Genomic DNA, 21,885 nt, shown 5'->3' on the forward strand with positions numbered 1-21,885 from the left:
TTGTCCAAAACATCCTCTGAAGTGTCGAATAAAAACACACACTGTGATGCATGTTGCAGGTCAGTTATGTTTATTCAGCTTGTTGCCGGCTGTTACAGGTACTCCAAGCGCAATGGTGCAAACGTTTTATTAGTTTCACAGACGTAAAGCACCACTTAGTCCTAAGATGAGCAGACAAACAACAAGGAGCTCCTGCGCTTCTCTTTCAGTTTCACAGCTTAGCTTTGAATGAACTCACAGAACGGAAAACTGAAAGTCGAGTGCAGATCGACCGAGAGACACTCTGCATGTTTATAAGGAGAAACCAGTAACAATTAATCTTCCACAGCATTTACACGTCCAGATGACAATTCTAAGCAGTAATTTGTTGAACATTTAACAAACCGAATAGATAAGTCAGAAGACTTGAATTTACTCTGATCTTCGAACCAAAGCTTGCAATTTTTAGTTAAATATAAATGCAGAGGAAGACTAACTAAAAAGACAAAAATGGGTCTCTAACATAATCAAAATAAGATTTTAAGGTCACTGGTTCACTGACTATGATTACAGGACCAGGGAAGCAGGACATAGAGGTGGAGATTCTCCATCTGGTCAAACACAGAAGAAACCCAAGCAATGACAGGTTCAAGAAGGTTTTTGTGTTCCTCTTTCACAAACAATTGGTCAGATGTTTGCGCAATGAGGTTTCCGTCGAATTGTTAGCTCTGTTGCTTGGGTGTCTAACGTGCTCGACGGACAGGAACTCGACCGGAACGAAGCCGCTGTCCTACAGACGCAGCCATGTAACTAATGCAGTGCAGCCACTCTGCGTTTCGCTGTTTGCGGTCTTCTTGATGTTATGGTGTCAGATTGTGTGTAGAAGAAGGGGGACTTCTGGTGGACCTCTTGTTTAGCACAAGGGCGCGGCTGTCTTGAGAAGGATGAGCTTTGGTTTGCGGAGTTGTTTTCGGAAAGGATAGATGGAATCCATATGATGGTGGTGGTGGCGGGGGGGGGCAGAGGAACTGAGGGAGAGAGTTGTAATGTTCAGGATGTTGAGGACAAGATGAAGGGGTGTGGAGAATTCAGGTTTGTGCCAGGCTGGTGGCATTTAGGTTTTAATTCAGAGCAGGAAGGGAAGGGTAAGCCAGTCGAATCTCCTCCCCCTCCAGAAGTTTCCTGAGAAGAAACACAGAAATAGATGGTTTTACTTGTTTTTCTTTGCTTAATGTTCTAACCTACACCGCTTTATTCAAATAAGCTGATTCCAGCTGATGTAGGGTGAAGGCCTGGTACATCCTGGACAGGTTGCCAGTCAATCACAGGACAATCAACAAGGAGACAGACACTCATTCGGGAGGAAACCGGAGTAAGGAAAGGGAAAACGTCCAAAAATCATCCTGATTAGTGTGATAGAACATAATACAACTAACAAGATAGGATTAAATGAATATAAAGCCAGAAAAGAAACATAACTATATGTATATATAATTGCTTGTTTTCACTTCTCACCTGTACGCAGCTATTTCGATGTCCAGAGCCATCTTCACATTGAGAAGGTCTTGGTACTCTCGCAGGTAGCGTGCCATCTCCTGCTTGGCTTCAGTGATGTCTCGCTCCAGGTCACTTATCCTCATCTGTAAATACAAAGAAAAACAAATGATGATCCCGTAGCGGTGCACGAAATAATATCAGGGTGGCTGAAAGTTTGCTTTAAAAATATTGTAAAACAGACGAAAGATGATAAATTGTGTGAGTAGATGCCTTTTCTGAAAGGCACTGCACTTTGCAGCATTTCGAGCTGCATTGAGGCTCCCAGCTCCAGTCACCTTGCAGACTTTCACCTTTACAATGAGCCTGCTGTTCTGCTGAGCACTACAGAGAGCAAGTCAAGGGTGGATCTGTTTCATGGAGTATATTTAAGGAAGATGAAACAGCTTTTTGACTTGTTTTCTTTTTAATCCAGAATTTTTAAATCCTGCTGAATGACACATAAGACAATAAGCATGCACTATGTGCAGACTGATTAAGATTTTATTTTGTCTTTCCTGCACAGTTTCTTGCACTTTTCATCCCTATTTGTTATTGACTGATCACATGACTGTTCAAGCTCATCAAACAGTTCTCGTCTGACCCCCTGTGCTAAAGTCGGACACAAGACTAAAAGATTACCATACAGCAGAATGGACACTAGAGAAACGGGCCAGCCAGGATCCACTCATCTGTGATTCCACTCAGCCCTCATCATTCACCTGGTACTTTGCCACCTCCTTCGCCTGCGTCTCCTCCAGATCCTCCAGCTGCTTATTCAGGGAGTCGATGACGTTGCGGAGGGCCTCGATCTCCGAGGAGCGGGACTGGAGCAGCCTGCGGTACTCCATGGTCTCCTCCCGGATGGCGTGCACGGCCTCGTTGTTCTTGCTGGCCATCTCCGCCACGCTGGCGAACTTGCTCTGGTACCACTCCTCGGCGGCCTGCATGTTCTTGTTTGCCAGCCGCTCGTACTGCGCCCGGATGTCTCGCAGGGCGGTGGAGAGGTCGGGCCGGGTCACCTCCACATCCACGCTGATGTTGACCATCTGCAGCTGGGCCTGCAGCTCAGCCTGCTCCTCCGTGAAGACCTTCTTCAGGAACGCCATCTCGTCACACAGTGAGACCACGGTGGCCTCCGCGTCGCAGTTGTAGATCACGGCCCTGCTGGCCTCCTCTCTGGCCCGCTGCAGTTCCTCCTCGGTGTCCACGCGCCTCCTCGCCTCATCCTCGAAGCGCTCCTTCATCTGCCCAAACACATCGCGCAGGTATTCCCTCTCCGCCTCCATGCGCATCTTCTCCCCGTTCTCCGAGTCGATCACGGACCGCAAGCTCCGCGCCTCCCCCTCGTAGAGCGCCTGCAGACGGGACGGGTCGTTCTGCCTCTTCCGGAGCGCCTCCAGCTCCTCCAGCAGGGCTCGGTTCTGCAGCTCCAAGGTCCTCACCTTCTCGATGTAGGTGGCGAAGCGGTCGTTGAGGTCCACAAGCTGCTCCCTCTCCTGTGACCGCAGGCCCAGCAGCTCTGTGTTGAGAGAGCTGGCCTGAGCCAGGTCCAACCTCTGAGACCCGTCGGGCAGGGAAGAGGAGGCCGTCCTCAGGGTCCTCTTCCCGGACGGAGGAGCTCGCCAGGACGAGTAGACAGAGGAAGACATGGAGGATTTGGTGGTGGTGGATCGGGAGCCTTTGGAGCTGTCCCAAGGGCGGCGGTAGGAGATGTAGGAATCGTAGCTCATGATGAATTGTTTGTGGTGGATTTTTTTGTTTGTTTTTTAGAATATGTAGTTTCAAAAGTTTTTTTTTTCTTTTATGTCCCCCTTGTTCTGCACACCATCGGTGAGGATGAGTGAGCGTTTTTGCACTGCACCAGTTCAGTGATGCTGCAGATCCCCAGCTTTTATAGAGCCGGGCAGCTCCCTCCTCCTCCTCCTCTCCTCCTCTCCGCCTCCACCACAGAGAAACATCAGTACTGTCAGCACTCTGCAGGCCAATCACAGGCTGCTGCAGTGAGGAGAGAGCAGGTTGGTCTTGAGGCTCACTATCAGCCACAGCAGACAGAGTGAATGTGGTAGAGCTGGTTTTCCCATTTAATTTTCTCCCATAATGGCATTGAATTCACTTAGCCTTATTGCTCTGGATGTTTCTAGAGACATAATTTACCCCACACATGCACTCAGTGCAGTCGCCGATCCTTTTTTAAAGCAACAAATGCCCATACATAAAGGGAGAGAAGTAGAATTGGGAAAAAGCTGCTGAAATGACTTGAAACAAAGTCTTTGTCACATCCCAAGTGGGAGAAAATCAATATCTAGGGCAAAGAGAGAGAGAGAGAGAGAGCGAGAGAGCAAGGGAGGACATGTGTGTTAATGACACTCACATAGAGGTTTTAATGCAGTGTCATAACATAAAAGTACTATGCAATAACTGAATTCTTTCAGTGATAATTGACCAATTATAGATTTATGTCAAACTGAAACTATCAAGCTATTTTAATGCAGAATGAACAGTTGACTGATGATTTGTTTTTCTTGTGTCTTGAGGCTTTTTTAAAACACCAGTATGTCTTTTTTTTTTTTCTTCTTCCTTTTTTACAGTAATTTGCATTGTAAGAGACGATCTCCTCTGGTATGTACAGATTCTTTTGCAATGCCCTTCATACAGATTTGTTTACACAGTGTCTTTAGGTCGATCTAATTGATCTAATTAGAGCGCAAACTGATGAGTCACGGATGTGATTGAGCCAGCGTGTGTGGGAGAGACCGCTGGAGAAGAAAGTGCCGCCTGTAACTGCTGACACACAGAAACACTCCCGCTGCTCTGTCCTGAGATGAGTCGGAGGGAACGTGTAAATCATCCTTAGTGTTTGTTGATAGAGATGCATGAAGCAGCTCTTGTGAAAGGTCAAGATTCCCTCTCAAGGGCGAGTATTTTTAGTGGCCGGACAAACTCGGTCTGGTGGTTCTCAAAGCAGATCGGCATTTGTAGGCGCCTGCATGGTGGGAAACACAAGAACAGGACAATTTAAAGGGAAAATGAAGATTCTTGCAAAAAAATCTTCGATCTCACTGCAAACGAATGTAAGTGAGATACAAATGTTTTGTACCATTCTTAGTTGATGTTGGTGACTATATTTAAGTTATATGTGAAAAAATCTCTTTCCTATAAACGCTTACATAATCCCCAGTGCGCCTCCTGTCAGTGAGTTGTCAGAATCACTATTTTTTGCTACAAAGCCTGAAATGTTGTTTTCAAGCCTAGAAAAACTAACTCTTGCAAAATCCAGCCTGACAGCCTCCTCCATCATGGAGTCCTTTATCCAGCTCAGGGTTGTAGGATGCTGGACTCGATCCAGGCTGACTATGGTAAAGGAAGGGTTTGCCCTGGAGGGGTTGGCAGTCCATCACTGAGCAAACACAGAGACAAACAATGACACACACTCTCACATTCACACCTATGGGCAATATTGGAGTTCCCAAATCACGTCAAATGCATGTTTGTGGACTGTGGGAGTCCAAAGTAAGATGTCAGATGGATTTGATGCCCTGATCTGTCATATGTATTGATAATTAAAATATAGATCAGTGAGCTTTTGCCCTTCTGGCCAAGTCAAACTCTTGTTGATGAAAGGTTTCAGTGAAACCGCAGCGATCAACTCAGACTGAACCTTCTTGTTATGAGGCGAGTGCCGTGACCACAACTATCTCAAAGAGTGGAAATTCTTGGTCACCAGCCAATTTAATGGGTTGAACTTGTTGGATGTGTTCTCGCTTTATTTTATTATTGTTTTATAGCAACATTTTCACATCACAGAGGAAAGTTGAAGTAAGTACCACTTCAACAATAGGTCCATCAGGCAGTCTCTGCTGCTATTTTTGCTGCGATATTTAGTCCTGTCATTCCTCTTGTGACCAGCAGAGGTCAGTAAAGCTTAATACATATTCGACCTATGAATGGAAAACTCATCAAAAACACCAAGAAAACGTCTCTCCTATCAAAACGCACTTTGATTACTGAAATGGAGCAGTGCCATTCATAACTTTTACACGGGCGTAAACAAAGCAACAGATGATCCATCGTTTCATTGTCGCTGCTGCATTATTAAAATAATACTCATAACTACCCCCCCCCCAAAAGAAACATGTTTTAAAGGTCAGTCAGAATGGTTTTTTAATGATACAGCACAAATGTGATATTTTGACTTTTTAAAACAAAGAAAATTGTATAAAATGTTTGTATTTTGAACAAAACAAACCCACAATATGTCATAAATCCTGAAAAACAAGAACAGATTTTTTTGTAGCTATGAATCTAATGTTAGACCTTATTTACATATATATTATGTGTTCATGCAGCTGGAAAGTGGAATAGATTCCGATTGGGTAGATCATTTTTCAAAATTTTTCAGTATTCGTGTGAAAATAAAGAAACAACATTATTGCCTCCAGCACTGTTGCTTTATTGCTGCTACCAGACCACAAACTTGGGGGGCCTTTGTGTGAAGTTTGCATGCTCTTCCCGGTTGAGTGTATCTGGTGACCTTTCACCTGGGGTCAGTTGGGACAGGATCACACCACTTTCACAAAAGAGGGCCACTGCACTGTTGCAGTTGCTGGCACTGTGACTTCACAACAGGAAGTCCTGTGGGGTTGAATCCTAACAGGTGCTTTTCTATTGTGCACCTATGAAGATTGAATTGGCAATTTTAAATTGGTTAAATATCTGATTGTGAATGAACCACCTCAACATGCTTTATGTGATCCGTCACATTGAACTATATGCACACATGCCAATGCTTTCGATGGACCGCGATGGAGTCAAATAGGACTTTTGTGTTTTGTAGAATCACCAACTGTGTGTCTTTGTTTCAGTGTTGTGACTGACTGATGGCCTGTCCAGAATCGGTTTTTCAATGTTTTCTTCGACATTCTCGTTGAAGGCTTTGATCACTAGGTGGCACATGTACACTTCTTCACGTTGTCTCCACTGTTGAGTCTCAGGTGTTACAGTTGTTCTCTCCTGACTTCAGGTTATGCTATCAGGAATCCTGCTGCAGATCTGCATCCACAGCTTCCTGTGAGAAGTGATGGATCACTCACACACACACACACACACACCATAAAAAGTCCATTTCAATCTGACGCAGTCAAACAACAATCCAAATTACATGTTTATTCAGAAGTCATTTACATTGAATATATTCCCCAGTGGTTTGTAAGGTAGAAAATAAGTACATAAAACATTTCTATTGACAGATAAAGACTTTGGAATGTCAGGCTTCTCATTGCTAAAATTGTTTACACATTTACAACAATTGCAGGTGCACATTTTCATGTGTGGGGAAAAAAAAAAGAAAGTACTTTGAGAGAAATAAAGCAGCTCGGACTGTTTACGAACTGCATGTCAAAAGATTCCATCCAATGTATTACATTCAAGCTGAATCGTGTAAAATGCTATTCACATAAAATCGCATGGAGAATATAAGACATCCAACATATAAACATTACAGTTTCAGTACAAAAGTGTATTCCTTTGGTAGAAAACATGTATCTCAGGAGAAATTGTGCTGGATATAAAGATATACGGCTTGCATTTTTACATGGGGCTGGCGGAGTTCTTCCATCCAAGTTGCCAGTGGACTACATGGGACTAAACATTCACCTCTTAAGGAGTGCTGCATATTGATTTATGTTGGCATGTCATGAAGCCAGAGCAGCCCGTTGACATGCAGAGGGGCTGTTTGCACTGGCACTGCAGTTCAGGAAAAAACAAACAAAAACAGCAACTTGTGATTACAGCATGAAGGTGTTCATTCACAGGTCGATCTGTACAGTACTTTGGTTCATTTTCGGTCACCGACTCTTTGCCCAGGATATTGCGCGCATTGCGTCCAAGTGTAAACTGTGTGCCCAAAAAAACATTACAAATGAAGCTTGTGACGCAAACAAAATAAACCCATAGAAATCTTTTTTTTTTTTTTTTAATGTCCAAAATCTCCAGACTTGTCTTGTGCATTAAATTTGGGCAACTCACTGCACGTGATTTCAAACAGTGCAACTGGAATCGAAGCTTCTTGTTCTCAGAAGATCTTCAGTCTTTTGCCCGCCGCGCGGCCGCCTTTGGCCACCCTCTGGCTGGACTGGTCTTTGGAAAGGGGACAGTACTTGATGGTGTGCGCGTTGTCGCCGTTGGCACTGCAGAGGGGGCAAGTGTACGCCCGGAGGATGGGGCACAGCACCCGGCCGTCCGCCGTCTTCAGGATGTGCGTGCCGTACACCTCCTCCGGCGCGCCGTTATTCCGACAGAAGACGCACACTTTGGGCTCCGGCTTGCTCCGCTGCGTCTGTTTGCGTCTGCGCTCCGCTGCGAGCAGGTCGAGGCCGGCGAAGCTGCCCCCGTAGGAGGGAGAATCGCCGCCCCCGAGCTGCGAGTCCCCGGCGAAGTGGTCGTAGGGCCTGAGGAGCGATATGCGCTCCCGCAGGTCGTAGAAGGAGATCGGCGGGGAACCCGGGGCCGCGCAGCAGCAGTCCAAGTGTCCGTCTGCGTCCCTGCCGTGCGCGATTACGCAGGAGCAGTCCGGAGAGTCATCCTCCAGACCCAGCGTCGCCTTCAGGGACTCGGTTATGGAGTTTGGGCTGCAAGACGGGCTGTTGATTTTATTTTTGGCGACGAGTGTCGACAGACCGAGGTAGTCATTCCAAAAATTGAAGGTGTAGTCGTACGGGGACCGCGCGTCCAGATACTCGAAGTCCATCCTGTCACGGCTGCAGAGTGTAAAGTCTGCAGAGGTAAATAAGTCGTGTGTTTGTCAGCATGTGTCGAGCCTTCCTCTCTCTTCTCTTGCTGGCTCGAGTTTGCCGAGCATTGTGCGTGAAGGCGCTGATAAGTTCCCCCGGAATAAAACACGGGGGCGTGGTCTGGTTGGAGTTGATTTCCCCCGCCTCCTCCCTCATAGGAGAGTCCCTGGAGCAGAGCAGAGAGTTACTGAGCTGGGAAAACAATTTCCCCTCCCATAATCTAACTATTAGCACCGCGAGCGTATCTCTTTGTGTTAGAAGAAAGGCATCAAGAGGCTGTCTGCTGTATTTTCCCTGAAACTATTGATTTTTGGGTGTAATGCTCTCGTTAGAGGTTTTTCAGTCCGTGTGTGTGTGTGTGTGTGTGTGTGTGTGTGTGTGTGTGTGTGTGTGTGTGTGTGTGTGTGTGTGTGTGTGTGTGTGTGTGTGTGTGTGTGTGTGTGTGTGTGTGTGTGTGTGTGTGTGTTAGGGGATATTTTAAATGAGAAAAGAACAGCCACAGAAAGCAGATCTTTTCCTTTTTAATTAACTGTCAGGATTTTACAAGGTTTTAAAGTCTCAGCTGTTTTATTATAAGTGATGCCCTTTAACCACATTGGAAAGACTTCTAACATTTGTATAGACTGACTGTTGCTGCTTAAACTTTACTGAGAGGGTACTGTTGCTGAGTAAAACGTTCAGTGGTATTGTTAAACAATAATATAAATACAAAATTACACCATAGTGAACAAATGTGGACATAAAACAGATGCTGGCTGACTGATTTATGAGTAAAAAGACACGATTGAAGAAATAGTCAGAGCACAAGTAATGAAAAATACTACTTTATCAGATTATTTGTAATTCATTACTTCCACCCTTGTTCCTCACAGCAGCAGCTTTGGGTGATTTACAAGCAGCACAGATAATGCTCATTGGGATGAATTTGGATTATTTTCTCTGAATGAAGTCATCCAAACCTGCAGCAAACAGTGAAAGATCTTTCATGTTCGACACTGTGGAAGTTCCCCTTTAAAACCTAGTAGCCAAAGATCACGTCCTCCCTCAGTTTTCATGAAAAGCATGATATTAAAAACCACTGTGCACCATTTAAAGTCAGTTCAAATCGCTCCGACTCTTGGGAACTACTACATTACCATGCATTGCTTCTGCAGCTTCTACTCTTTATTGGCAGTTCAGACGTGAACAATGACAAAACAAACATCCATGTTTTAACTTAACAGGCCACACTCGTGTCATCACACAGTTTGAAAACATGTATGTGCGTTCTCTACATTTCCTGCAGTAGGTGCAGTTAGTGTTTTTGGTCTCTCTTGTGTTCCCCCTGTGATGGACTGGTGACCGGTCCAGGTTGGACTCTGCCCTTACCCACAACTGGGATGGGCTCCCATCGTGACCCTTATGTTGGATAAAGCATTATAGAAGATGAATGGGAGGAACTGGAATCACATTATGGTCTCTGGAGAGAAGAAGAGCATCCAAAAATCATATCGATGTAAAAAATAACCCAAGAAAAGAAAAGCAGCTGAACAGTTTTCTATCATGACATTAATGGTTGCCGTTATGCTTCAGTCGCCTCTTCTTCTGGCAGCTGTCAGTACTTTTACTTTGAGTCTAAATCACACACACAGATTTCACCTTTAAAAGTGTTGCCATGTGGGTGTTGTTTCATTTGGGCATTATGTATTTAGCTGTTGGTTCATCAAACGTCAAATATAGACTATATAAAAAAAAAAAAAGTACCAATGACTAAACTTAAATGTCCATAAGCAGAAAATTCAAGGGGGAAAAAAAAATAACTTGCTGTTTGATCAATGGGAGACGGAGCAAAAACAAAGCACGGAGACTAAAACAAAAACATTGCGTGTTGTGTTCCACCACATCAACAGATCCCTTCTTGCACTGATGGAGCGGTCGTTTCACGTGAAGCTGCACCTGTTCTCCATCCCCCGAGTCCCCGGCTTTGTGCTCACAACCAGCCCCGCTTCACTCCATTGTCTCCCCTCTACAGCGGGCCGTTTAACTTCATTAATATGCATTAAACCTGCGTGTGTGTGTGTGTGTGTGTGTGTGTGTGTGTGTGTGTGTGTGTGTGTGTGTGTGTGTGTGTGTGTGTGTGTGTGTGTGTGTGTGTGTGTGTGTGTGTGTGTGTGTGTGTCAGTCAAATCCCAGTAAGGGGGGGGGCCTGATAACTGGCCTTCCTGCCTGGACAATGACTGTGTTACTATTTCAGTCACACCTCGAGGTGAACTAATACGGACAGTCAAAGTTGAGACAAAAGTCATTTGCTTGTCGTATTATTCTAAAATTGGAAGTTAGATTGAATTGCCACCATTGTGATAGGTCTCATTGATGAGATAATCTCTCTGTCAGTCTGCTGCAGATTCTGGATAGGACTCAGAAGAAGCTTTTTTTTTCAGGCTGAATTGTTGTTTTGGGCACCATGTCATCACAATCAGTATACATGTCCGTCCTCAAGTTTGCGATAATTGGCTATCTGTATTCACTCGGAGATAAGATCTGGATTTGGTGGCACAAACAGGACAAATTTGTCTTTGAATTGTGCTCAAATCTTCAGGAAGACATGCCCGTGTCCAAAGTTCGCACGTCCCTATAAATCCTAAAGTGGATCCTTTAAAATGAGAACGCACATGGCTGCAGCCATAAAACTTTTCCAGTGAGTCCAGAGCAGCACAAAGCAGGAAGAAAATCATGTTAGCGAGACAGTTTCTCGTATGTGGGAATAAATTATCATCAGAATACACCACATGGTCCATTTCCAAGGTCACCTCCAGCTCTGCATGCACAAAGGAAATCATGAGAGAGCATTTAAAAGATGAATGGCTGCCATATCACAATAGATAAATTGCACCCGGGCCAATATGACATGTGGCTCCGCTGCTTCGGGGTAGAGTTTATTATTCGCAATGCAAAACATGTTTGGGAGCAACAATGGAAGTATTGATAATGAATATGAAATGAGGAGTTTAATTCAGAGTGCCAGCACTTGAAAACGGGACTGAATTTAGACTGAATGAGAGTAAGGAACAAGTTTTTTTGTTAGTTTTTTTATACAGTACAGAGAAAAGTAAAAAAGAATCATGTATAAAATAAACCACATAAAAAAAAAAAAAAACTATCTAAGAATGCAGTTGAATTAAAAATGGACAAATATAGCGCTGTTATTGTGGTAGTTGTTACCATGGAGGCGATGGTGCAGCAATAAATCATTCCCACATTTAATAAAAGAGCCACAAAGTGCAGCAGAGAATAATAATAAGTCAAAGATTTAGAGAAACAAGATGGGGTTTTTTTTTTTGTTTGTTTTTTAATTTAGATTTAAAACAGGCTAAATATAGGGAGTGTGTAGGATTGTGTTTCATCTGTGTTCAGCAACCTCGGCATTAGTTACACTCAGGTATTGCTTTAGTTTTGAGAATATGCACAGAAAGGAAGCCTTGAATCGAATCTTTAAAACCTCAGATGAACATTACTGCAGAAACCAATCTTTTTCTAACTTTGCATTTTGCCCTCGTTGTGGGGAATGGTCTCGTGCTAATTCTCCAACATCTTTCCAAGCAAATTTAAATCGAGGTTTCCCATCAATCTTCTATACTGCCTTATCTAATTTAGTGTCGCAAAGGGACTGATGCCAATCCCAACTCCATACAGTGCGGCACCCCACGTCTATAAACTGGGGATATTCTTTCTGTAATACTAGAACGCCAAGCACAGTAACAACATGCGGCCACAAAATTTCCCTTGGATGTCAAATTGCACTGTAATCTGAGACAAACACAAGACAACCCAAAAGCATTTGAGCAGCTCTGATGTTGAAAACAGCAGTTTGCTTCTTTAGGTCCTGTGACCAGCTCAGTTTACGTAGGAGACTTTATATAAATACGTTCAGTAGATTAGCGTCTGCAACATTACATTACAAGAGCAGATATCACAGGAACAAAACAAAGTAGAGATTTTACAAGTTGTTAGATCGTAATTATGCAAGTCGGGCAGTGTTAAATTTCTCCTAATTGTTGTAAACACACAGAGAGCTTTTTTAATGTAATTTTGAGGGAGACGTAAATGAGAATACGACATCAATTTTTGGACTTTTATCCCCAATGCACCATCAACACAAAGAAATTAAAATTACTGTTTGACGTTTTCAGTATTTCAAGCCGTGATTGCTTCATATAACAATTGCCCATCACTGTTGTAGCCGGTGCTAATAACAAATCCTCCTGTCTATTGTGGGACTCTTCTGTTTACTTCTCAGCAGCACTAGAGTGTTTTTAAACGTCGTGACTCTGGCTACTAAAGGGTAAAAAAAAAAAAAGTCTTCATGTGTAAATATAGCTTCGGAGAGCGGGGATCGTACCCAGAAGTGGCTCGGTCTGCTGAACAGCCGAGGCTGAGATGGGCAGGAGCCCCCCCCCCCCCCCCCCCCCCAAGCCTCCAAACCCCCCACCCCCATTCATCACTGTCAAGTTGTATGGAAAATTAACAAATCCCTTAATTAAAAGACCTCTCTGGACTCTGCTGTGTGTGTGTGTGTGTGTGTGTGTGTGTGTGTGTGTGTGTGTGTGTGTGTGTGTGTGTGTGTGTGTGTGTGTGTGTGTGTGTGTGTGTGTGTGTGTGTGTGTGTGCGCAGCACGTGCCAGCTGTGCTGCTTCATTGTGCAGCTACAATGGCCTGGCACAAGAGATATACCCCCACCCCCCCGCACGCACACACACACACACACACTCGCACACGGTTCCTATAGACCCCTGCCTGCCCTGCTGCTGCATTAATTGCATGAACTGAATAATGCTGCCGGCCCTGAGCTTCAGTTCGTTTTTGGCTCCGCGCTTCGCCCCCAGACACGGAGCTGGGTGGGGAATCAGTAGGGGCTTTGATCCTTGACCTCTGCCCCCTCTCCTGGGACCAGAGCACTGCATCCCCAACGGTCGTCCATCTGCACACACACTCTCTCTCTCTCTCTCTCTCTCTCTCTCTCTCTCTCTCTGTCACCACCCCCTCTAGACCCCTGCTCCTAGACTTGACCCAGCCCCAGACACGTGTCACTGTCACCAGCCGCAATGGAGAATGCTAAACAAGCCAAGGTCAACCTGGAATTAGGGGGTGTCTCTGGGCCCGTCAAGTACTTTGTCAAGACCACCATCTCGCCCCCGTCCTGCTTTTACTGACTCCACCCCCTCCACCCAGCAGTTAGGCATTCATGTATTCACATACACACATATTGGTAATATCCTGCCAGCAAGTTGGACATATTAGGACTGACTGTCATTGTTCATTTCTTTAACTTGACGGCACCATTCAAATTGAGAGGATGAGCAGTTTGATTTAGTATATCAATAAGTTCAGACAACAGAAGTGATGTATAGACAGTCTTTTTTTAACATCTCGAGGTATTTCTAAACATTCCTTCTGACCTTTTTGTGGATCTATATTGTTCTTTTATGTTTTACTTTTATTGTATTCACATCCTCAGCAGATTGCACTATTAAAATATTAATAAACAAGTCTAGAAACATAATTTTTGGAAATGTTGCTTAACTATTTAAAAATTGTCTAAGATTGTTTTCAGCAATAGATTGGACATTTGTAAAATGTTTATTTGATCACAAGGCAGACTTTAGTTGTTCTCATTGTTAATTCCTCACCTAAAAGCCAGAGATGTTCAGTCTACCGTCACTTCTGTTATAAAAAAAAGAACAGCAAATCCTCACATTGTGGAGGTTAAGGTTACCTGTCAAGTGTCTGGCTGCTTTTCTTGATGATAGTACAAGGTCAGTGTGACTGGAACGTACATTGTAAAGTAAATACCTTTAGGATCATGTGAACTTGAGAACTTGAGAGTGTATTATTAGAGAAAACCTTTGCTGGGGTCAGTTTGCCAAATCTAAACCTGGTGGAGGATGAGGAGCAGGAACATTGCAAGCCCGCGGATCAGAAACTTGTTTAACTCACTGAAATCTGCAGAGATTAGAGCGGGAAGTGGTCAAAGGGCTTAGGGGGTATCGGTACAATGGGGCCGAGAGGATTAGAGATGGATTCACTGAGCTCCTGCGATGCCCTTCATCTCTGGGGGTCTGTAGCCGGAGCACCTTTGTTGGGTTAACTAACGGCACTTCCCATGAACGCGGCGAGCAGACCAATCCCTTTTTAATGATGCAGGGAAAATTCCATTGGCCCTGATTACCACAATGCTTTTCGAGAGCCGCCATTGTCCCACGCACCGTGTCGAGCTTTTAAACTGTGCAGCCAGGCGAGTGGACTGTGACACGTTTGAAGTCCAACTTGTAGTAAGGCAGCCTGGTAGGAAATGTCCTCCTCAGAAACAATGCTGATGCGGGCATCAATTTTATGGTGGGAACATAATGCTAACAGTAGCACTGTCAGGACTTTAATTGCCACTGTGGCCACCCATGCTTGTAATATATGCGGTAGTATAGCGCTTAATGGCTTGTGACACAGCCCCGTAATGTGGTGAAAGTCTATATGAAAGGTAAAAGGTTTAATAGTCACATCCACATTATCTCAGACTGTCTCCCCTGATGGGATCCTGCAGTCCCAGAACGGCGCAGGCTGAAACCTTAATGACGCATCCTTCAGTTACAGAGCTGATCAGCATAGGAACAGGCTTACTGGATGATTCAAACCATATTTAGAAAAGCCAGCACTAATGAAGCTATAATACAAGGTAGACAGATCCAAAGAATTCCAAAAGGCTTTGGCATGTGGGGAAGTTATTATCAGACCTAATGCTTTTTTTCTATTTGTTGCATTCATTTTTCTCATTATCAAATACGGATTTGTCTCCAGGTGACAGGGGGTGGAAGTCTTTAGTAAAAACATTAATGATATTCTTCTCTCTCACTGACCAAGGTATCTCATAAATACCAATATATGGCCCAGGAACAGTGTGTAAACCGAACACAGAAAAGCTCCAAACTCAAAAGCTTTTTCATCCACTACCTACTATCTTTTACCAGAATGATGTAAAATCACTTTTGTTTCATCTTATTTGTAGGATTCATGTGATGCAAGGTGGAATAAACAGGTGTGTATTTGTTATATTTGTATGCTATTATGATATCCTATCTATTATTTTCACCTGGACTTATATTTGACTTGTCTCTACATATTATACTGATTGTGTGTATACATATGTGTACATTTGCGTGCAGGGATATGCATACCATAAATGAATCTGTGTTTTTCATGTCAGTGTCTAGAAACCTCACTCATGAAGGCCTCGAGTGAAACATGAAACTTATTTCTGTGAAACAACGTGGTAACCACTGCACCACCATGACCCCATGTGGAATCACCAGGAAGGCAGATGGTTGGATGAAGTAACGGATTGATAGAATGAATTTAATTCTTTAGGTGCATCTTTTCGCTTAAGTTAATTTGTAGTGTGAAAGATAACCTGCATTTACAATGAGAACACGCACACCGCACACAGGTGAAACTCTGGTTTGAACCCCTGTCTTACACCTGTTAGGCCACAGTTCTGACCACTGCGGCGCCATGCCAACAGCATCCAGTGCTTATCAGGGAAATAAAGCTCAACATTAGCAAATTAGCATCGTCAGCTTTAGCGCCGCTGTACATAAGCAGAAATCTATTGGAAAATATGAGACTGCCAGCACCAGTCAAACTATAAATTATTCACACAAATGAATGTGTGAAAATACCACGTGTGTGTGTGTGTGTGTGTGTGTGTGTGTGTGTGTGTGTGTGTGTGTGTGTGTGTGTGTGTGTGTGTGTGTGTGTGTGTGTGTGTGTGTGTGTGTGTGTGTGTGTGTGTGTGTGTGTGTGTGTGTGTGTGTGTGTGTGTGTGTGTGTGTGTGTGTGTGAATTTCTGCTAGTGTCCTCATTGTTCATGCAAAGATAGGTTCACAATGAGATGTTAGGAACAGAGCTATTGTTTCTACGCTGGAATCCGTCCAGATTTCACCGTATTGTTATTATGCAGTAAACTCCTACCACACAAGAGCAGTGGATCTCTGAGGCAGATGTGTCTCGTCTCATATTAGCTCATGCTCTGCTGTCTCCTGTGATCATTCAGCTCTGCAGCTGCTGTCGTGTCCACATTCCGCCGTCTCGCTTTCAGCTTCCTGAAACTGAATTAGAGAGAAACCCAACACTTGTGGTTGAGCAGATTCGGGTTAATTCGGGTTTGTGAATCACGCAGCTTGGTGGAAATCTCATTCTGTTTGTACATGAAACCTGTATAGTCGCATTTGTTGCAGCGGTTTTGTCTGAGGGGCCCGATGAGGCTGACATTCAAGGCTGATGTTCGACGCTTCTGCTGCTGGTAGTTAAAACTGAACGCCGTGTGAAATGTTTAAGAAAGGAAATGTGAAAACCTGATTTTATTTATTTATTTATTTTCCTCTGTTGTCATTTTAGATCTCGAACATTTTCTCTTGTCAAACATCACGGTGGGTGGTTCAGATATGCCAACGTCTTGGTTTTGTTTTGACACTAATAATGAGAATCTGTCATCAGACAACGGTACGAGTGAGAAAAGCTGCATTCTCAATATTTCATTATTTGCAGAAATGGCAAAGAACACACACATTAGTTGATGTGTACAAAAACATTGCATTGTTACAAGCAGTGTTTCACATTCTTTGCTTGAGTGAAAGTAGAAATGCAAAGTCTTTGACATGTATGCAAATTATATAAGTGAAGAAAGAAACGCTTTTTCTTTTTCCTTTTTTTTTTCACCCAGATTGCTGCTCGTTGTCCCCGTCACAGACATCACATTCATTGTTTGGTTTGGATTCAGCGCTCTCTTTTTAAGCTTTCTTCCTATCCAATTACTCATCTTCTGGCACATTTTCGTATGTTCTTAAGCCCTGAGTGACTGGCATTCATTAAATAAACACTATCTAAGGTTATCCTAATACTTTAAAGTGAAACACCCTTATGTTGATGAAACTTGCACATATTTCACCATTTCTAACTTCAAAACTCTTTCTTGTGCTCCATTATCCTTCTATATAATGCCTTGTTTGCAAAAAGTAGTCCTCTAAATACGACTTAATGAAAGCATATAAAACATATGTGGCAGTTTTTCATAGTTTATTTATTATATTTTCAAGTTAACCACATCAATCAGGTCAACTAAGCGAAGCTTTATTTATTTAGTTTAAGGGAAGCTTTATCGAGCAGGTATGTTTAACATACAAGGAATTTGACTTTGGTAGACTGTGCTCTCTTTGTACAAATGTAAACATTAAATAATAACAATAAACAAGTAATTAAAGACTAATATGTACAATAAGATAATAGATAATAGTGTAGTGATGAATAGTGCAAAAGGGTGATGAAGTTAACTTTCAGTATTTACATTACAGTGGGCGTAGATGATCATTTAAATTAAATAATGTACGTATATGTACATTCACAGTGACAGTGTACACAGGTAACACAGCGTAGGTTCCTGGGGAGTCGAGGTGATGCAGGATGTGGTTCAGTCCCACGTCGACTGCATCCTCCACCGACCTGTTTGCCTGATAGGCAAACTGCAGGGGGTCCAACAGGCCTGTGATGTCCTTCAGGTGGTTCAATACCAGTGTCTCAAAGGTCTTCATGAGCACAGATGCCAGGGCGACGGGTCTATAGACATTGAGTCCCGTGAAGGCAGGTTTCTTTGGGACTGGGATGATGGTGGCGCTTTTGAAGCATGAAGGCACCAGGCTCAGGTGATGGACATTTAATAGTGTGAAATACACGAAATGCAACAGTTCGCGATATGGTCAGTTGTCCGATAACGGGTTAAATAGCTTGGATCGTCACAGAAAATATGAACTAAATGATGACCACACAAGTCAACCCTGCTCAACGGCTGTGTGGATCGCATCTCCAGACCAGATTGAACATGGCTTGAAGCAGAAAGTTTTCATTATTGCTCTGGACATGGATACCCTGCTGTGCCTGGAGCTGTGCGTGGTTGCATTTCCTGGTGTAGTTTCCGAGGTCTCACGGGGTTAATAATGTTCTGAACACAGAGATTGCTCCAACGGCTGACTGTTCTGAGGAGGGGTCGCACCTCTGATTGTGGAGGGCTTCGTGGCATACGCCAGGAAATCTTTGATCGAAATGCTGAAGCAGCATTAATATTCAGGTTGTACCCTGCCTTGAGTCCATTGTAAGCTGAGATTGGCTCCAGCACAATTACATTAATGTGGGCAAAGCGGGATTGAAGATGAAGGGAGAACTTAAAAAGAGAATGTGCTCAAGATCTGTGGTTCCCCAACCTTTTTCTCTTTTTAACCCTCCAGATTGCCTCTGAGGAAAGTCTTTAGACCCTCTGATCTTTGCCAAAACATTTCAGTGAAGCCAAAGTGTCACCAGCACAAGATTCCCAGGCCTGATAGACTCCTATTATGGTCTTCTTTTACATTATGCAAATCTACTTTGAGACCCCCTGTGATCTGAAAAACCCTTGTTTGACATATCTGATGTTTTTCAATTCAGTTCCATTTGTATAGCGCCAATTACTCTATGACCATCTCGTGGCATTTACAGAATAAAACTCAACATCCATTTAGGATTAAATGAATCTTGATGATGTGATGAACTTCAATAAAACCAAAAACCCTGCAAACTATCATTCGACCTAAACCAATCGGCCCAACACTTTAATAGTCAACAAATTAGTAATATGACAGTTTCTACAGTTGATCATTGGTCAGAGAAACCAACCTAAAGCAATGTGTTTTACATCAATACAGCATCAGACTAAACAAGAGAAGTGTGTGGAATAAATGCTCTGGAAGGGCCCAAGTCAAACGGATAAAAAGCTGCTAAAGTGATTTTTCAGCATCATTATTCAAGTCTCAGCATGTAACTTTGTAATTTAGGACTCGATGTGAGGCCAGAAGAGGCCGCGACTCTGGGATGACTTTCTTTTTTTTCCCCGGCTCCCACTGCCACAGTATCACCAGGTTAATATCTGCAGCAGCCGTGCGTCCTGGTGCCCTTTTCTTCAGTGGAAAAACTTCCACGGTCATGTAAGGCTATTTTATAAATCATCTTTTATTCTGTTTTACTTTACTGCGTGAGAATACCCCACGTTTTAATGCTTACTATTAGAAAAATATTAAGTGTTAAACGCTTCAACCTTGTCACTCTAACTTAGATAAAACTGATATAGAGAATGAATAAATGCATTTATGAATTTAGTATATATTTTCTTAAATAGATACTTCTAAGGGTTTTAACTGAGAAGCACATTGCATGGTTGTCATGCCTGAAATCCACTACTGATTGCACAAAAGGCAACTTTGCCTACTCTGTTTCGTTCCATTGTACATAATGATGCATAATTAATGACGATTCCCTTCAGACTAAATAGTATGGCTTTATACCAGTTTTGAAAATGTTATGTGGAAAGTTCAGATATTTCAATTGTAAAAGAAATTCCAGTGTATTTCGAATTAAAACAAATATAGCTCACCTTAAATGTTAATATTTAAATTGTCCCACCTCTGGTTTACTTTGTTTGAATTTATTTGGTGTTAGAAAGCTTGACAAATGTTAAGTTTTATGTGCAGTTGGTGAATTTGAGGCGAAGCCAGCAGCTGGAAAGATGGTGGCGACAGCTGGCCTGGTTCTCTTCATACATACAAGAAAGAAAAACCTCTGATCACAAGTTATGTTGGAATCCAATCTGAATTAAAGTCCAAGTGCAAATACAACATATGAAAGCAACCATACCATACCAGCAACCGTATCATAACAGTATCATTCAAAAGTATGTATTGGATTTCATGAGTACTTCTCACTTTAGATCTCTTTGTAAATGATTCTACAATCAGTGTGCAGATTATGAAAAGACACATTTCAGGTACAATATAAAGAGTGTAGCTGTCAGCAACCAGAGTCTAAATGAAACAAAGCATAAAGGAATATTGCCAGTTGGCCTCGTATTTCAGATAAAAGTGTGACTCAATCAAAGTCCAACCCGTTGGATCCCAGTGAGCACAATGTTGTGTCGGACACTTTGTGTTTGTATTTTAATGTTTTTAGTTATCTATCCTTAAAAGAAAGTGAAACGCAAATGCATTTCTCTTTAAACAACAAAAATACTTTACCATTTTACAAGGAAAATCACGAGGTTGTGTCCTTTTGTCCCACTCCTCACCTGACTGTGACCCCTCACACTTTGAATCCTGCAGTCACTAAGAGTGATGTGCTACCATTACTTGACTCACCACCATCTGTAACACACACACACACACACACACACACACACACACACACACACACACACACACACACACACACACACACACACACACACACACACACACACACACACACACACACACACACACACACACACACCCTGACTGGGGTACCCATGTGCAGATCTGTGCCGGCCTGGCAGTGTAATGGTCGATACCACACAGGACCACAGATGGGTCCCCAAGCAGAGGAGCCGGTGGCTGGCGCCGCGGCCTGGTCGCTGGCCAGATGGGCCACCCTGAGAGAGACTCGGCCTGTCAGGCCCAAACAGGCTGATCCGATTACTCTGGGCCAGGGCCGGTGTCTGGATACACAAACACATGCATGCACCACCGGGGGAATCGATGTGGTGGCGGCTGACTGTCACAAGCTGGATTCACTTTGTAGTGTGTTTGTGTGTGTGTGTGTGTGTGTGTGTGTGTGTGTGTGTGTGTGTGTGTGTGTGTGTGTGTGTGTGTGTGTGTGTGTGTGTGTGTGTGTGTGTGTGTGTGTGTGTGTTTGCACATGTGCAATTGGTTTTATCTTTTAATTGCTGTTTACCCCTTTATGGGGCAAGTAGTCATACATGCTCACATCCAGATTTTTCTTGCTTCTATAAAATTGAGCTAGAATCTCCTCCGGAATACGTCACATTTTTATATTACCGCAGCATTAGGACACCTTTCTCCAAACACTGACAAAGAGGTCGTGGCCCATAAACCGAAATAATTAAAACTCCTGTTTTTTTGGAAAGCTGTACTGTCTTCCCAGAAAGATGCTGCCCCTTCTGTTTGTAATACATTTCGGGAATTTTGCAATTTCTTGTGTTTATCCAGAAGTTAGAAACTAAAGAATGCCTTTCTTAGGATTTGGTGCAGTGTGAAGTTATGCAAACAACAATATCAGACTATCACAGGGGTACTGAGCGTAGCACAGTTTATGTTTCCAGCAGGGTCTTTGAAGGCTGAAACAGCCAATTTTGTGTACCGCCACTTGCGAAAGCCCCTTATTTAAGGTTGTTATTGAATGTGTGCAGTGCTTCCCTGCAGTTTGCACACTGTGAGGAACCTGCATCCTGGTGCACCATCGCTGGACCTTAATATTTAATAGATATTCAGGACCTCTGTGTCAGTCTACCCTTTTTACCCGACGTGTTAAACTCAGTCAACACTGCTTATAATTAATATAAATTGCTAATACAATAATAATTATGAAACCTTCAAAACAATCTTGGAAGCTTCTCAAATCTTCAGATTCCCACATAAGGAGGACGAGAGCTGCTGAATGTGAGGCAGGTTGTTAGAGAGCACACTCGGTATGCTCTGCAAAA

General features: G+C 43.2%; 2 protein-coding genes across 2 annotated transcripts; both read right to left on the reverse strand.

The window, feature by feature from the left end:
* Nucleotides 1–48: 48 nt before the first annotated feature.
* On the reverse strand, nt 49–3,442 carry neff2 (neuronal intermediate filament family member 2). Its single transcript, XM_080480472.1, has 3 exons — nt 2,235–3,442; nt 1,495–1,619; nt 49–1,161 (listed from the first exon to the last, which is right to left on the reverse strand). Exons 1-3 carry the CDS (start codon nt 3,243–3,245, stop codon nt 1,101–1,103), a joined length of 1,197 nt encoding a protein of 398 aa, XP_080336598.1. The 5' UTR covers nt 3,246–3,442; the 3' UTR covers nt 49–1,100.
* Nucleotides 3,443–6,664: 3,222 nt separating this feature from the next.
* On the reverse strand, nt 6,665–8,372 carry LOC308120189 (nanos homolog 1-like). Its single transcript, XM_080480640.1, has one exon. The coding sequence runs from the start codon at nt 8,258–8,260 to the stop codon at nt 7,586–7,588; it is 675 nt and encodes a 224-aa protein (XP_080336766.1). The 5' UTR covers nt 8,261–8,372; the 3' UTR covers nt 6,665–7,585.
* Nucleotides 8,373–21,885: the final 13,513 nt, after the last annotated feature.

This window comes from Lipophrys pholis (genome assembly GCF_963383615.2).
Source record: "Lipophrys pholis genome assembly, chromosome: 14".
NCBI classification, from domain to species: Eukaryota; Metazoa; Chordata; class Actinopteri; order Blenniiformes; family Blenniidae; genus Lipophrys; species Lipophrys pholis.

Excerpts from the sequence above, each read along its gene's own strand:
- neff2 (XM_080480472.1), bottom strand. The coding sequence starts at position 3,245 with ATGAGCTACGATTCCTACATCTCCTACCGCCGCCCTTGGGACAGCTCC. Across the intron at positions 1,620-2,234 it reads AGGAGGTGGCAAAGTACCAG|ATGAGGATAAGTGACCTGGA; the intron begins GTGAATGATGAG and ends TTGTATTTACAG. Across the intron at positions 1,162-1,494 it reads ATCGAAATAGCTGCGTACAG|GAAACTTCTGGAGGGGGAGG; the intron begins GTGAGAAGTGAA and ends GTTTCTTCTCAG.
- LOC308120189 (XM_080480640.1), bottom strand. The coding sequence starts at position 8,260 with ATGGACTTCGAGTATCTGGACGCGCGGTCCCCGTACGACTACACCTTC.